Source organism: Perognathus longimembris, chromosome 19, assembly GCF_023159225.1.
Source record: "Perognathus longimembris pacificus isolate PPM17 chromosome 19, ASM2315922v1, whole genome shotgun sequence".
NCBI classification, from domain to species: domain Eukaryota; kingdom Metazoa; phylum Chordata; class Mammalia; order Rodentia; family Heteromyidae; genus Perognathus; species Perognathus longimembris.
In genome coordinates, this window is record NC_063179.1 from 40,195,777 (window position 1) to 40,212,874 (window position 17,098).

The 17,098-nt window shown below is 49.8% G+C and overlaps 1 protein-coding gene across 1 annotated transcript; it reads right to left on the minus strand.

The window, feature by feature from the left end:
* Positions 1-632: 632 nt before the first annotated feature.
* Positions 633-8,878, minus strand: F2rl1 (F2R like trypsin receptor 1). The gene is made up of 3 exons (XM_048368445.1): positions 8,775-8,878; positions 5,735-5,748; positions 633-2,313 (listed from the first exon to the last, which is right to left on the minus strand). The coding sequence occupies exons 1-3, from the start codon at positions 8,837-8,839 to the stop codon at positions 1,199-1,201; spliced, it is 1,194 nt and encodes a 397-aa protein (XP_048224402.1). The 5' UTR covers positions 8,840-8,878; the 3' UTR covers positions 633-1,198.
* Positions 8,879-17,098: the final 8,220 nt, after the last annotated feature.

Consider the following 17,098-nt stretch of genomic DNA (forward strand, 5'->3'; position numbering starts at 1 on the left):
AGTCAACCACCTTAGATGTGTTGTGAACTCGTATTTTTCAAACAAGAAGGGCCTCAAGCACTGGGAGACCTCTGAAATCCTATTTGGTTGCAAGTGAACAAAACCAACAATAAATATTTCAACAATGTTTTAAAAAAATACTAAGTGGTAAATGTTATTCTTGATTACAAAGCATTCTATTGTTCTGAATGAAGTTAGTACCAAAACAATTATACAAAATTTGTCTTCATATGCTTAAGATCCTTGCATTTTTCTTGAATAACGATAAACACAAAATTCAAAGGATTCATAAAGAAATAACTGACAATCTCTGTAAGTCAACAGGAACATAAAGAGACACAAAATATTCTTGACGGCTACTGGAATGGAAGTCCTGCTCAGAAAAGCAGATCTCACACCTCTGTCCACATAAACATCAAGCTGGTTGTAAAGGGGGTTCCCATCTGCGCCTCATGACTGAAGCTGAGGAACCCACACGGTTTGGGGGTTGTGTTTGTGACCCGCATGAAACTGGAACTCAAGGCCTGGGCAGTGTCCCTGAGCTTTTTGCCCCAGCTCAAGGCTAGCTCTCTACCACAGAGCCACAGCTCCACTTCCAGCTTTTCTGACTGGGCAATCGGATAAGAGTCTCACAGACTTTCCTGCCTGAGCTGGCTTTGAACTGTGATCCTCAGATCTCAGTCTCCTGAGTCGCTAGGCTGAGAGGCCTGAGTCACCAGTGCCTGGCAGAATCCAGTCTCTTAATAAGATGATACCGGTATGCAAAGCACTGAACAAGTGACCCCATCATCCAACCCGAGTTCACCGGGACTGGCTGGAAATCGGAGTCAGCATCCTCATCTTCCTCCCCTGTGAAGTCACGTCAGATGCTCTCTGGAGGCCCCCAAGCCCTAACATGGCCAGAATGGACGGACCTCTTCCGATGTGGAAAATGTAGGTCCTGCTAGGAACTCAGTCTTCGCGGCAGTTGTGGGTCTTGGCAAGTCACCGGGCTCCTGAAAAGTCTGCTTGGGTCAGATGTGAGCAGCTGGGTTTCTGGCGCTGACTGTTCCTCTGAGGACTCTGCGGGGAAGGTCTGAGCAATCCTGTGTACACACGGTCTGTGCAGAGACTGGCTTGCTTAGAAAACAACTGCCATCTCCCCCCCCATGAAGCAGACTTCACGTCCAACTGTACAACTTCCAGCTATGGAGAGACCTCAGTAGGAGGCCTTAACACTGGTGGAACTTGAAGAGTAAGAGCTGGATTTCCGGGAGAATTTCTTTGAGGTGAGGGATATTTGCATCCTCTTCACAGTGCGAACGCTCCGACAAAGCAGCGCGTTCTTTGCGTGATCCCTGAAGTCTTTGGAAATAAAATAATACACAAAGGGGTCGATGCAGCTGTTGAGGGTGGCCAGGCAGAGGGCGGCCAGGTACAGGGGGTAGACATGGCTCTGGCCTTGGCTTTTAATCAGGAAGTAATGCACCACGAGCAGAAGGTTGCTCGGAGTGAAGCAGATCAAGTACATGGCCAGGACGATGATGATGAGCCTGACGGCTCTCCTCTTCTTCTTTTCTGAGTTCTCGTCCATGGCAGAAGAGCGGAGGGTTCGGATCATCAGCACGTAGGCCGCAGCCGTGAGGAAGGCCGGGAACAGGAAGGCTCCGATGGCCAGAGAGAGGAAATAGTGGAACATGTCCCCGACCAGCATCTCCTCGGGCAGCACGTCGTGGCAGGTGGTGATGTTGAGGGCGGGAATGTACACGGTCTGTTTCATGATGTACAAGGGGATGGTGACCAGCAGAATCAGCAGCCATATTCCCAGGGAGACGCCGACGGCGAGCGCAGCCCTCTTCCGGGAGTGCCCCATGGGGTTCACGATGACCCAGTACCTCTGCACGCTGAGGCAGGTGATGAAGAGCACGGAGCAGTACATGTTGCCGTAGAAAAAGGCGATGAGCACCTTGCACAGCGCGTCCCCGTACGCCCAGTCGTTACCGTGGACGTGGTAGGCGATCTTCAGGGGGAACCAGATGACAGACAGAAGGTCTGCCAGGGCCAGGTTGGCCATGTAGATCACCGCCGGGTGCTTCTTCTTCGTCCGGAACAGAAAAACCCACAAGGCCATGGCATTGCTGGGCAAGCCAACCACAAAGACGACGGTGTAGACCACGGGAAGAAAGATGGTGGTCAGCTTCCCGGTGAGCACGGCGGTAGAAAACTCATCCACAGACAAGCCCGGGTCCCCTTTAACTCCTTCCACGGTGACGGAAGGGAGGCCATTGTGCTTTCCAATGAGGCTTCTTCCCCTAGATGTTCGGTTGGTTCCTGTTGAAGAAAGGCGGGCAAGAAGTGATTACCGCTGCTGACATTCTAGCAAGTAAGGCCCGTGTGCTCCAATGACAATTACTTACGATGAAGACAGAAACACACTAGGAGAGTGGTGTGAAGGCATTCTGGGTAATGCTTCCTTCAGGTAATGGTGCCTCTTGAGGAGAGTGACGCGGTTTCAGGAGATTGAACCCTGGACCTCATACAAGCTGCCAGGCAAAGCACTGTACCACCTACATCACCATGGAGTTGGGAAGCTATGGGACTCACACCGAACACTGTTTCCTGTGAACCTGAAAATGATTAACAGTAGCCAGGTGCCAGCTACTCAGGTAGAAGATATCTCCAGGATTGAAGTTCAAAGCCAGCCCAGGCAGAAAAGTCCTCCGTATTCTATCTCCAATTAACCAGCAAAAAGCTGGACTGGACCAGGCACCCGTGGCTCATGCCTGTAATCCTAGCTACTCAGGGAGGTTGAGATCTGAGACTGCACTTCAAAGCCAGCCCAGACAGGAAAGTCAGTGAGATTCTTATCTTCAATTAACGACAAGAAAACCGGAAGTGGTGCTGTGACTCAAAGCGGTAGAGCACTAGCCTTGAGCGAGAAAGCTCAGAGGCAGTGCCCGGGCCCTGAGTTCAAGCCCCACAACCGCCAAAAAAAAAAAGCTAGACTAGAGATGAGGCTCAAGTGATACAGCACTAGCTGTGAGCAAAAAGCCAAGTTCAAGCTCCCAGTACTAGCACGCGCGCGGGAGCACACGCACACACACGCGCGCACACACACATACACACACACAGAGGCAATATTTGTATTTAACTTTATAAAACTAAAAACTATCTGCACCATTTGTTTTCAACTATTCTTTTGACACTCCATAGTGCTTTGATGGGTCAATTAGGGGAAATTATTTTAGTGTTGCGCAGTAACTGTTTTCTACAGGGTGGGATTCATCCCTGACATCGGCTTCCTTGTTTCTCCTTTAGTAACAGCCTTCGATTCCACTGTAGCCCTCAGCCACGATCCAGCCTGGCTGTCAGCCATCCCCGGGCCTGGAGCTCAGCCCTGGGAGATCCCAGGACCACAAGGGACATTCCCTCTCTACCCACAAGGATGCCCCTACCAAGGGCAGGGACTCCCTTCTTCTTGGCTTCCTCCAGCCCTTCCCATGGAGGCCAGATGCCAGGCAAGACTTCCAGCCTCAAAGAAACTGGCCAAATTTGTATCCTGACGTTCAAGCATGTTAAGGTTTCAACAACTTCTGCTTCCCTGATACTATGAGTCTGGTGTTAACAACGATAAGCAACCAGGAGCCAGTGGCTCACGCCTATAATCCTAGCGGCTCAGGGGCTGAGATCTGAGGAATGGGGGGGGGGGGAGGGGAAAGGGAAGAAGGGGAAGAGGAAGGAAAGGAAGAGGAAGCAGCAGCAGCAACTGCTGCTGCACTGGCCCAGACTCTTGAGTTCAAGCCCCAGGACGCACAAAGAGAGAAGAAAAAATTACTTTTCTCAAAACAAACTTGAATGGTCTGTGAAAAATACCACTCACATTAGCTGCATTTTGGAGCATTGATAAAAGAAAAAATAAAAGATGCTATGGGAAGTTCCCAGGCTGTCTCAGCACCGTGCACAGGGTCTGGCCTTGTTAGTGTCCTACACATCCCCCGCCCCCCGCCCCAACTCACAGACCTTCGCTAGCGAACTACTGTGTCTCTGCTTCCAGCTGTCAGGAAGGGAAAGTATCTTCTGCTGAGCAGACACTAACCACACATAGAAGTTTAAATACATAGGACACGATCTACGACTATGATCAACAATGCTTGCCACGCATGCAACAATACACAGCACAGGGGCTGCGAAGGTGGCCTAGCGGTAGAGTGCTTGCCTCAGTATACATGAAGCCCTGGGTTCCATTCCTCGCACCACATACACAGAAAAAGCCAGAAGTGGTGCTGTGGCTCAAGTGGCAGAGTGCTAGCCTTGAGCAAAAAGAAGCCAGGGACAGTGCTCAAGCCCCCTGTTCAAGCCCCAGGACTGGCAAAAAAACAAAACAACCTGGAACTATAAGCCAGGTGTCAGTCGCTCATACCTGCCTATAATCCTAGCTACTCAGCAAAAAGCCAGATGTAGAAGTGTGGCTCAAGTGGTACAGCACCAACCTTGACTAGAAAAGCCAAGCAAGAGTTTGAGATGCTGAGTTCAAGCTCCAGTACTGGCAGAATAAATAAACAAATAGATGCTTCAATAACAAGGTACATTGAAAGTTTTACTACAAAAGTATGGGCAGAGTTCTATATGCTGACCATGGATAGATTCATTAGGTAAAAACAAAGTGACAGGGCCGCATTCTAGTCCTGTTGAATTCTAGTTGACAGTGAGCCCTCTATCCCCCGCATCAAACCAAGTATAAGAAAAGTACTTTGTGTTAACTCTCTCCTCACCTCTCTTCCCTAACATCCCCTAGCCCTAAATGTTCTTTTTCCTCCCGATTCCTTGGGAGCTACAGGCTGGAAAATCAACAGTCTCAATGGCTGAATAGCCCTCCCTAGCCATACCTGTTAGTCAATTTCTTAAGCATTCTTTCAGGATGAAGCGGTGTTCCTCAATACTTGCCCAGCTAATAAAACCATAACAAAGTCAAACACAGTGTGCAGGAGGCATTATCCAGTAAAGTTAATTAGTAACACAAGAAAAGCAAAGGGGACTGTGTGCCAATGCAGAGTGGCGTCCCCACGTTCACCCGATCTCTCCCTCTTCCGTACCCCATATATCTACCAACAGAAGACTAAAAATAGGACACATCATCCTGTAACTCCTGTATTCTTTAATTTAATTTTTTAACAGTGTCACTAAGTAGCCCACGGTGACCTCAGACTTATAATCTTCCTACCACTCCAGTTTCTCAAGTGCTACAATTTCAGGCACCGTTTTTAAAGTCACTAAAAAATATTTTATGAACTGGGCACTAGTGGCTCATACCTGTACCTAGCTACTCAGGAGGCTGAAATCTGAGGATCACAGTTCAAAGCCAGCCCAGGTAAGAAAGTCTGTGAGACTCTTATCTCCAGTTAAGTACCCCCCCCAAAAACCCCTAAGTAGATCTGTATCTCAAATGGTAGACCATTAAACCTTAAGAAATAAAGCTTAGAGAACATACCCAGGCCCTGAGTTCGAGTGCCAGGACCAGCATACACACACATAAAATGTTTTGTGCATATTGTTTTATGGTACTGATCATCTTGTATAATTCCACATTTACACAGAAAGATTTAGGGATATCTTATGCATGGGTCTATGAACCACAGGAAAGGATATAGCCCAAAATGTTAGCAGTAATTACCCATGGGTACTAAGGTTTGGGAGTGATTTGACTGAACTTTTCTCAGTAATGAGAAATGCATCCTTTTTTGGGCTCAATCGTGGGCCCGGGCGCTGTCTCTGAGCTCTTTTTGCTCAAGGCTAGCACTCTACCACTGTAAGCCACACAGCCACTTTGGGTCTCCTGGTGATTATTTGGAGAGAAGAGTCTCCCGGACTTTCCTGCCCTGGTTGGCTGCAAACCACGCTTCTCAGATCTCAGCCTCCTAAGTAGCTAGGATTACAGGAGTGAGCCACTAGCACCTCGCTTCACATACTACTTTTGTCATTTTTCTTTTATGCCAGGCCTGGGGCTTGAACTTAGGGCCTCAGGCTCTTGTTACTCTTTTCCCCTTGGCAAGTGTGCTATCACTTGAGCCACAAACCTCCACTTTCAGCTTTTTGCTCATTCATTGGCAGTTAATTGCAGATAAAAATCTCCTGGATTTTTCTGCTCCAGCCTAGTTTCTCAGATCTCAGCCTCCTGAGTAGCTAGGATTACAGATATTAGCCACCAACACCAAGCTACTACTTCTGCAATTTAAAAATAATTGTAAAGAGAACAGCAATTTCAGCCTCTTAAAAAAAAAAAAAAAAAGGAATAGTGACTGTTAGAGGGGACTGTCCTAGCCTTTCACTTGGTGCACAGTAAGAAAGTGATTTCAATAGCACATTACCTTTGAGCACCTCACCCTGGGCAATTCCTTGCTCCTCAAGTCTTCATGTGCCATTTATCAAGGCTTTGGGGATAAGGAGATGGCTAGAAATAGCCTTCGAGGCTATGGGACAGTCCAATCACCTGCACCTTCCCCCATTCACCACTAAGATTCTATGGTCAGGGGGAGACAGAGGGAAGATGTTTACACAAATGTTTCTCGTCCACTACTACTGCATGAGAGGCCTTGTTCCCTTCCCAGTTCATGTCTTCCCTACTGTAAAGTGAGCTTATCCTAGGCTGAGTTCCATTCTGGGGTGCAGCCTTGGGGGGTAGGGGGGGAGCTTTGGGGAAGAAAATCAAATTCACTCTACCCTTTATCAAGCTGACAAACATAGAGAAGGACAAATGGAAAGGGTTAGATAAGCAAAGCCCCCCCCCACCCCCCACCCCTGTGGCAGAAAGGCTTTAACAATTCCAACTTAGTTTCAGCCAGAAGGAAAACTCGTTTTGTACCCCAGGGCTCTGCAACATGACTAACTCTTCAGGAAAGTTACCATGCAAAGGATCAGTAGTATGCAAGGGCAAAAACCAAGGTATAATATTAAATAATTCTGGTTAACAAGTAACCTGACTTATTTTCTTTTTATAATTTATTATTACTATTATTATTATTTTGGTCCATCACAGGGCTTAAAATCAGGGCCCAATCATCGTCCCTGAGCTGCTTTTGCTTAAGGCTAGTGTTCATCTGGTGGTTAGCTGGAGATGAGTCTCACCGACTGTCCTGTGCAGGATGGTTTCAAACTGGGATCCTCAGATCTCTACCTCCTGAGTAGCTAGATGTAAAAACATGAGCCGCCAGTGACTGGCTAGGACTTCTTTTTATATTGTTAAATCAAACTCACCTCGCTTGGGGATCTCTCCTTGCCCAGCTCTTCACTTTTTAAACAAGAATGAGCCAAATCTTTAAGGGGCAGTTCCTAATTGAACTGCCTGAACCATAAAGTCTTGAGTCATCCACTCATTGCACATACTGACCTTTGCTCCTGAATACTTTCTTGTGTGGTAGTACTGGGATTTGAACTCAAGGCTCCTGGCCCTTTGGGCTTCTAACCATTATTTTCCTAATCTCTGCCTCTTAATTAGCTGAGATTATAGGCTTGCACCAAGAGCTCGCTCTTTCCAAGTTTTAAGTTTCTAACTTTAAGAGACACAGGCAGGGTGAACAAAACAGAACTATACAACTTGTGGGTGGAGACTGCAGGGAAAACCTGGGAGAGAGAGAGGGAAGAGGTGACATGGCCCCAAAAGATAGATACTCATTACTTGACTTATGTAACTGTAACCCCTCTGTACCTTTATAATAACAATTTTAAATTTAAAAAAGAAAAGAAAAGAAAGACATAGGTACATAGGGTTGTTCGTTTCAATACTTTCTGGAAATAAATGTTTTCATTCTGATGCTGACCTATAAGAATGTATACCAATGATAGAGTTTGGAAAAAAAAATCACATTTGCAGCATGATTTGTTGGTTCGGGTTTTTGTTTTGTTTTGTTTTCACAGCGTCCTTATGAAAAGGATAAAAAGAAACTGTCTTTTACAGCAAACAGGCAAACTTCGCAAGGAAATGGGAAACCTTTGTAACGCTTGGGCCCCCAAGCCCGCCGCGATCGCCGCCCGTGGAGACCCGGAGCCCGCCGGCCTCCGCCCGCCCGGCCGCCCGCCCGCCCCGGGAACTCGGCGGCCCGGTCGGCTGGAGCAGCCCCGCCTCGCCCCGGCCCGGCCCGGCCCGGCCGCACCCTCGCGCGGCCCGGTTCCCAGGGCGGCCGCCACCCGGTGCGTTCCACCTGCAACTCCACCGCGGGTCCCAGGAACGCAGGCGCCTCCTAAACCCCATGGGCAGACCCCCCACCCCGCTAGGGGCTCCACTTGTTTGATTGGGGTGGAGGGGGGGACGACCAGCAGCGAGGGTCCCACCCACTCCACTCCCACCCTAACCGTGGCCTCGCCCGGCCGGGGGCCCCGCGGGAGCGACCCGGAGGGATCCGCCAGGGCGGGAGGAAAGCCGCTAATGAGCTCGTGTTTGCAAAGAAAACCGACCCGGGGGAAAGGGAAGCCCGGTCCGTCCCCGGGGGGCCCCCGATCGGGCCCTCCCCACCCCGACCCCCCCCCCAGCTTCCCCTCGCCCACAGGTGGGGGGGGGAAGCTGGGAGAACCCCGATCGGGAACCGGCTCCCGGAGCACACCGGCCCCGGCCGGGCTCCGCCGACCCCAGCCGCTCGCGGAGGTTCCCGCCGACGGCCTGGGCTGCAGGGGTCCCGAGCGAAGCCCGGACGGACGCGCCCAGGGGAGGGTCAGGGCCGAGGGGCCCCCGAAGGGCGCCCGGGCCCCGGGTGCGGACCCCTCCCCGCCTTCCCCGGCCGCCCAGTCCCCCCTCACCTTCAAGCGCGGCGGCGGAGGCCGCCAGCAGGACGGCGCCCCCCAGCAGCCACGCCGCCCCCGGACTCCGCATCCCGCCTCCCGGCCGTCCCAGCGCCCGGCCAGGAGTTCAGCGCCGCACTCGAGACAGCCTCGCCCGGCCGCCTCCGCCGCGGCCCCGGTCCGAGCCTCCGAGCTCGCTTTCCCAGGGCTGCATCTGTTTCAGTGAAACCCGAGCCCGCGGACGCACCTGCCGGGGGTGGGGGCGGGAGGCCACGCCCCGAGACCGGAACACCCGGCCCGGCCCCGCCCCTTTAGAACGCCCCGGGGCCCGGCCACGCCCCCTGAGAGCGCTGCGAGCCCCAGCCCCGCCCCCGGCCACCTGTCCGCGGCGCGGCCCCGCCCCCAGCCCACCGCGCCCCCGGCCCCGCCCACCGCGCCCCGGCCCCGCCCACCGCGCCCCCGGCCCCGCCCACTGCGCCCCCGGCCCCGCCCACCGCGCCCTCGCCCCTCTCCCCCCAGGGCCCGCCTCGGTCTCGGGTCCCCTGGGCGTCCCGAGCCGTGGGCGGAGGGGCTGGAGCTACTGAGGTGGCGGCCTTGGAATGCAAATGGCAACCGGGGCGGGGAGGTTCTTCCTGGCTAAGAGGGAAGTATGAACGACCTCTCGCCTCCAATGACCTCTGGACGGCCTGTGCCTACCATCTTCCCACCTGTCCCGTCTGGCGGCTCCCTAGGTCTGAGCTCCCCCAAGTCGGATGGTCACTTGCAGAACTTGGGGTTCTGATCTGGGGAAGCAAGACCGATTGCTGGGAGCGCCCACAGAGCAGCCCGGGAAGGGCTGCTTGGCTGCTAGCCGGCGGTCTCCGGGAACACTTCACACGTTTCTCCAGGCCCTGTTTTCTCGCCTGTGAGCTGGAGTGTGAGAAAACACAGAACTCTAGTACTCCAAGTGCCAAGGCCTCAGGAAGTTTCTCCACAACAATTCAGTAACTACTAATTATCCTTCCTATATTGCACACCAGGAAATCAGCTTAGAGAGGTTAGATGGAATATCCAGTTACATACATCATAAAAAAAAAAACAGTTTGCACATCTCCACTACATTCAATCCCAAGCACAACTACTCCATACATGCTTCCACCAAGGTTTCTTCTGCATTGAGATTCTATCCACAGAAATATATAAGCAGGAGCCGGAGGTGTTACTCAGTGACAGAGCTTGCACAAGGTCCTGGGTTGATCTAAAACACACAGAAGCACACACACACACACACACACGCACACAGATGCAGAGAGTAATGTGGGATTTGGTCATGGGTGCACCCGGTCTTTCATCATACTGGCAGTGTCTCACTTTATGATTACTTTTTTAAAGAATAAGAGTTTTACTGCATGCCTGTGGCTCCTTCCTGTGATTCTATCTACTCAGGAGGCTGAGATCTGAGGATCGCGATTCGAGGCCAGCCAGGGCAGGAAAGTCTGTGATACTCTTTCTTATCTCCAATTAACTACCCACAAGCCAAAAGCGGAGCTGTGACTCAAGTGGTAGAACATTAGCCTTGAGATGAAAAGGCTCAGAGACAACATGGAGGCCCCAATTTCAAGAGCCTGGACGAGTGGTACATGCTTGGAATCGCAGCACCCAGAAGGCTGAGGAAGATTGAAGACCCTGTCCCAAAATTAAAGAAAAAAATGCAAGTTCGAAAAAAATTGTTAAGTTTACTGTTGACTCCTTTGTTCTGGAGAAACAAAGAAGTCACTGGAAGGATTTGTATGCAAGAGGATCAGACATATTTTGAGTAGCTCCAGGTAACAAGAGACTGTAGAGCCATGGAAGGAACCTAATTTCAGCTCAGCTGGGAGGAGCTGGTCCCAGGGCTGGTAGTATAATCCAAGATGAAGGGCCACATCAACCAGGCTTACAGCAAAAGCTCAGGACATCTGCCTGGTTGGAGGGGGTCCCAGGGTCAGGGGGCAGACTGATCCAGACACCTCTTGAGGAGCTTGACCTGACAATCAGACATTTGCCCCTGAGGACCAAACTTCAGTGAGTCAGTTGCTAATAACAGTGATTCATACTTAAACAACCATAAGCCAAATGACCAAGTTTAAAATGTTCACTCCAGATTTCTCCATTGCAGACCTACAACATCTCCATATAGCTACTTGGGTGTCTCAGGTTAGTTATGTTTACAAGCCTATCAAGCGTAAGTCCCCAACAAAATTCCCCCAAACCTCCCATTTCTTTTTATTGTCTTCCTTTCCATCCTTCAAACCATACAGACCAGGACACATGGCATTGTACCGATCTCTCAACAAGTCTACCTTAAAATTGTATCCAAAATACCATCCTTGCCCAGGTGATTATTGTTGGGAAAATGGAGGACGAAAAAGGATAGGAACCGGCCAGATTCCATCATCAACAGGAGAGGACTGTTTGTTTGTTGAGGAGCAGCAAGGGACACAGAACTTCCTGTGGGTTTGGAGGTTGTGCGAGGGGGTGAATTTGGGACCAGACTCCTATGGGGTCTGAGCAAGGAGGCAGGTTATTGAAAGCGCCACTAGGTCTAGCAAGTGGGGCTTTTCCATTTGGCTCACAAAGGGTTGTTTACAGTTGGGCCTAGGTGAGCTGTCCTGCCTGCATATCAAAGCAGGTTCGCAGATTGAGGTCCCGGCCTGCAGTCTGTACGGGCCTGAAGCAATGAGGTGGGGGTCAATCCTTCACCCATTACCTTTTGTGTCCATTATTTTAATAACCTGCTAACTTGGCTTCCTCCCTGTGCATCTCACCTAGCCTCACAAGTAAGCCTGTTGGAATGTCCATCAGGTCAGTTTGTTTTCCTTACTTGCAATTCCACGAGGTTCCCCACTTCCAGCTTAGTAGAAACCAGATCTTCCCCAGGTGCATGCAGGCTGTCCTTCCTTCTCCCCCAACCTCCTTGGCTTCATCTCCTGTTCTTTATCTCCGTGTTCTGCTTTGCTCATGTATACCCCTGCGATTCCGTGGTGTTTCTTATCCCTTGCTTACAATACTTTTCCTTCAACTATATCTGAGCTCATCTCTCTGAGGAGTTGGGTGTTCTTTGACTCAGAAGTCATCAGAGGTTAGAAATGTTGCCTCCTTCACCTGGCATCTTCTTAACTTACCCACAGTGGGGCTGAGGGGTCTAGATAGTAGGCAGATAAAAGATGGCCTCTCATCTGTCAAGAAGGTTTCTAGACCCACAGACATAATCTGTAATAATACTCATTTCAGGCATTAATCACTAGGCTGTGGCCTTTGTTTTTAACTTTAGATTTTTTTGTCTGCAATTTGAACAAAATTGTGAGTGTGTGCATATATGTGTGTGTTTGTGCATATGTATGTGTATTATTTTGAGGTACTGGGGTTTGAACTCAGGGCTTTGCACTTGCCAGGCAGTCTGCTGCCTGAGCTGTACCCCCAGGCTTGAAGACTTAGAAACACAGGCTGGGACTTGCGCCGGGTGATGTGTTACAGAGACAAACAGAAGCAGGGTTACTCCTTACACCATGGGAGATGCCAGCATAATAACCAATCTCACCTTTGGAGGAAAAGCGATGGCGCTGTGGACAGCAGAACTGGCACCCTCAGCTCGTGAAGCACAAGGTGGCACCTGTATCACGCGATGAACTAAGTGCATAGTGCTAGGGTGCAGAGGGTAGTCGTGCTGCCACCTGCCAGTTTCTGAGCTGGGACAGCTGACTGACTGGCAGAAGCTGAAATGTTCCCCCAGGCAGCCCTGGGGGTGGGTGGGATGCCTCCTCAAGTCCATCTTTCTCACCCTCTGCTGTTGCCACCCACAGCTGCTCCCTGACTGTCCCTGAGTCCCAGAGAGATGAGAGGACCAGGTTGAGAACAGGCTCAACCACTGATGGCTCCATACTGAGCTCAGGATTCAAGTTCAAGTTCAAGGAGACTCGTGATCTTCTAGGAAGGCCTTCTAGAGCATCCTGTGCAGGATGGGATGGGAGCTCAGCTCCCTGTGGAAAAGCATGATGGGCGAGGCCAAGCGCAGGGGCCACCACTGTGTTCAGCTCCCAGAGCTCTCGGTGAGGAGGACGGAGGAACTACCTGGCCCGCTTCCTTTCTAAGAAACCTAGTTGTGAGTGATTTCTTGTAAAATTATGATATCTTCTTTAAAGACTTGGCAAAATAAACTAAGACTAGCTTGTTTGCTAGTGTTACTTGTTCCCTCTTCCCTGCTACCAGGGGGTGACCCGAGGGCCACCTCACCATAGTAGTTCCTGAGTGACTCATCCTTAGATGCTCATCGAAAGAGAGGGAGGGAGGGAGGGAGGGAGGGAGGGAGGGAGGGAGGGAAAGACAGAGGGGGCAGGAAGGAAGGAAGGAAGGAAGGAAGGGAGGGAGGGAGGGAGGGAGGGAAAGACAGAGGGGGCAGGAAGGAAGGAAGGAAGGGAGGGAGGGAGGGAGGGAGGGAGGGAGGGAAAGAGGGGGCAGGAAGGAAGGAAGGAAGGAAGGAAGGAAGGGAGGGAGGGAGGGAGGGAGGGAGGGAGGGAAAGACAGAGGGGGCAGGAAGGAAGGAAGGAAGGAAGGGAGGGAGGGAGGGAGGGAGGGAGGGAAAGAGGGAGGGAAAGACAGAGGGGGAAGGAAGGAAGGGAGGGAGGGAGGGAGGGAGGGAGGGAGGGAGATAAGGAAGAATCTCCCAGAGATAACTCTTAACATCTGCGTCCTGCTCTTCCTGTGAGGGCTCTCTTCTTTAAAAAATCAGATTGAGACAACTTGCATACCTGTTTGGTTAGTTTTCTTTCACTCAACAGATGGTACAAGTTTACCCAAATGCTTAAATTGCTTTCTGTAGTATCTCTTCTGTTTTGTTTTGGGGTTTGTTTGTTGTTGTTGTTGTTTTGCCAGTCCTGGGACTTGAACTCAGGGCCTGAGCACTGTCCCTGGCTTCTTTTTGCTCAAGGCTAGCACTCTACAACTTGAGCCACAGCGCCACTTCTAGCTTTTTCCATACATGTGGTGCTGAGGAATCGAACCTAGGGCTTCATGTATACAAGGCAAGCACTCTACCACCAGGCCATCTTCCCAGCCCCTGTAGTTAAGGACTTGCCTCTCCCTGCTCATTCTTTCTATGTACCCAAAGATGGAATAGGAAGGATTACCCGCCACCCTATCGCCTCAGGCCCGTACAGACACCAGGCAGAACCTCAGTCTGCGAGCCTGCTTTCATACTCAGGCAGCACAGCTCACCTAGACCCAGCTGTAAACCACCCTCTGTGGGCCTCAGCTTCCTAGACCTAGTGGCGCTTTCAATATCCTGCCTCCTGCTCAGACCCCACAGAAGCCTGGTCCCAAATTCTCCCCCTTGCACAACCTCCAAACCCGTGGGAAGGTTTGTGCCTCTCGATGTTCCTTAATAAACGGTCCTCTCCTGTTGATGATGGAGTCCTGTTCCATTCTCCCCCATTTCCCCAATATGAAGTATCTCTTTTCATTGCTGCAGAATATTTCTTTTTTTAAAAATTTATTTGTTAATTAAACAAAAATTTTTTTGACAAGGTGTTGTGCAAAAAGTTACATAGTAGGGCAGTGTGTACATGTCTTGTGATATCTTTCACCCTGTTTTTCTTTCCCTTCTCTAGGTCAGGTAGACATATATACAATACACAATGTACCAAGAACATATACAGTAGCCACGTGGCCAAGCCCAAGAAAATTCGCCTAGGGCTTTAAATGTAACATCGACATTAGACAATATGTCGACCGTAGTCTTATATGAACATACAGACATAGCCTTTGAGCTGTTGTATTCCACTGAGAGGTCAATTTTTGACCTTTATATGTTGAGTAATTGTTTGGTTTTAGTTACATAATGTTGGGTCGCTGCCCCAATCCTGTGGGAAATACCATTTGACAAGCAGTTTTTTGTTTCACAGACCTGGTCTCTACTGTCTCTCCGTCTCCCCATCTTAACAGTCATATATCAGGGAGATCATGCCCCTTTGTTTTCTGTGTTCTAGGCTTGTCTCGCTCAACATTATTTGTTCAAGTTCAACTGCAAAATATTTCATTTTCTTATTAGGTTTTAATAAAGCTGCTATAAATATCCAGATTTCATAGTTTTGTGATTGGGCTTTAAACAACTCAGGCATAACAGATCCTGATATTTATGTGTCTTTCTTTCATCTCAAACTACTTTGGGGAAAAATAATATTTACGGAGATAGGTACATTTCCTTGCTAGAAAAATTTGTTTAGCTGGATGCAGGTGGCTCGTGCTTGTAGTTTTATCTACTCAGGAGGCTGAGATCTGAGGATCATGATTTGAAGCTAGCCTGGGCAGGGAAGTCTGTGAGATTCTTATTTTCAATCAATGACCAAAAATCCAGAAGTAAAGTTGTGGCTCAAGTGACAGAGCACTACCCTTAAGTGAAAAAGCTCAGGGACAGCACTCCAGCCCTGAGGTCAAGTCTCAAGAACAAAGAAAAGCTGTTCAATTTAAAGCTCTTCATTATTATCACCAGGTTATATCACCAGGTTGTCCTTTTGATACAGGAGCACTAATTTCTAATCCCATAAGCAGCAAAAGAGGTGTGTGTGTGTGTGTGTGTGTGTGTGTGTGTGTGTGTGTGTGTGTGTGTGTATGTGCTGCTTAGATTGAGCCCAGGGCTTTCACCAGCAGTATTACAATTTTTTCATGTATGTGTCAGTCCTGGGGCTTGAACTCAGAGCCTGGGAACTATCGCTGAGCTTTTGCAGTCAAGGCTAGCGCTTTACTACTGGAGCCACAGTTATATTCTCTGTTTTCTTTTTATAGTTTATTGGAGATCAGAGTCTCATGGACTTCCCTGCCCGGGCTGGCTTTGAAATACCATCCTCAGATCTTAGCCTCTACATAGCTAGGAGTACAGGCATGAGCCACCAACATTATTATTTTATTGATTGATTGATTGATTGATTGATTGATTGCCGGTCCTGGGACTTGAACTGAAAGCATGCATGTTGTCTCTGAGCCTCTTTGTGCTCAAGGCTAGTGCTGTACACTTGAGCCACAGCAACACATCTGGCTTTTTCTGGGTAGTTTATTGGAGAGAAGAGTCTCACAGACTTTCCTTCCAGGGCTGACTTTGAACCACGATCTTCAGATCTGAGTAGCTAGGATTACAGGCGTGAACCACCAGTGCAGGGCTCTACCTTGATCTTAATATGGACTTAATGGAGTCTCCGTAGAAGTGAGAAGAACTTAAGGGAAGGCCATTTGTGATCCTGGTCAAGCACATTCTAAGTAAACAACTGCACCAGGTGTCTGTAGATCTCTTTGACCTGGATAGCTGATTAGGGTGGCTATGTCTCTGGAGCCAGTGGTAGAAACCTGTCTGTCAATCTCTTTTACGTTTAGGCTCCTCATGCCTGGGGAAATGGTGAAAGGTCTCTGCGTCGGAGCTTTTTTATGGGGCAAGGTGACTTCACACCATGCTGTTTATCATGCCAGGTAATTATGACACAAGTATGCAATAAAGTCCTTTGGAAAAATCACAAAAGCAGCAGGAAGCTGTATAGGAATCTCATTACTGCTGCTACTAACTACAGCAAAAGATCTTATGAAAGCTGATCTTAAAAACTGTTATCCACAGTGGCTCACGGCTACAATCCTAGCTACTCAGGAGGCTGAGATCTGAGGATGGTGGTTTGAAGCCAGCCAGGCCAGGAAAGTCTGTAAGACTCTTCTTTCCAATTACTCACCCAAAAATCCAGAAGTGGAGTTGTGGCTCAAGCAGTAGAGCACTAGCCTTGTGCAAAAAAGCTCGGGGACAGAGCTCACGCTGAATTCAGGCCCTGAGATCAGCATGTGTACGCACGTGCACACATACACACACATATTGTTACTAATGGAAAACTAACCTAAAGCAAAAATGGCTGCAGGCATGGATCAAGCAGTATGGCTCAACGGCCTAGCAAGAGCAAGATCCTGAGGCCAAACCTCAGTACTGCCTGCCCCTCCTCCCAGAGCAAGAGGACTCCTTCAGCTCACAATTTTGGAGGTTTCTGTCCATGATCAATTGAGCTGTGGTTTGGGGGCCTGTGATGAAGTGATACATCATGGTGACATGTGGCAGACAGAATATTCACCCCTGTGGCTGGGACAAGAAGGAAGAGGAGCCAAGGTCCCACTATCCCCATCAAGGCGTTGTCCCCATGACTTAACTTCCTCCCATGAGGCCTTGCCCCTCAAGGTTCCACCGCCACCCAATAGTGCCAAGCTAGGCCAAGCTAGCAAATGGGCCTTCAAGATCCCAGCTATAGCTGGCCAGAAGCCATCGGTCTCCAACCAGGACCAGGCTTGAGATCTCCCTGAAGTTATCCGGTCT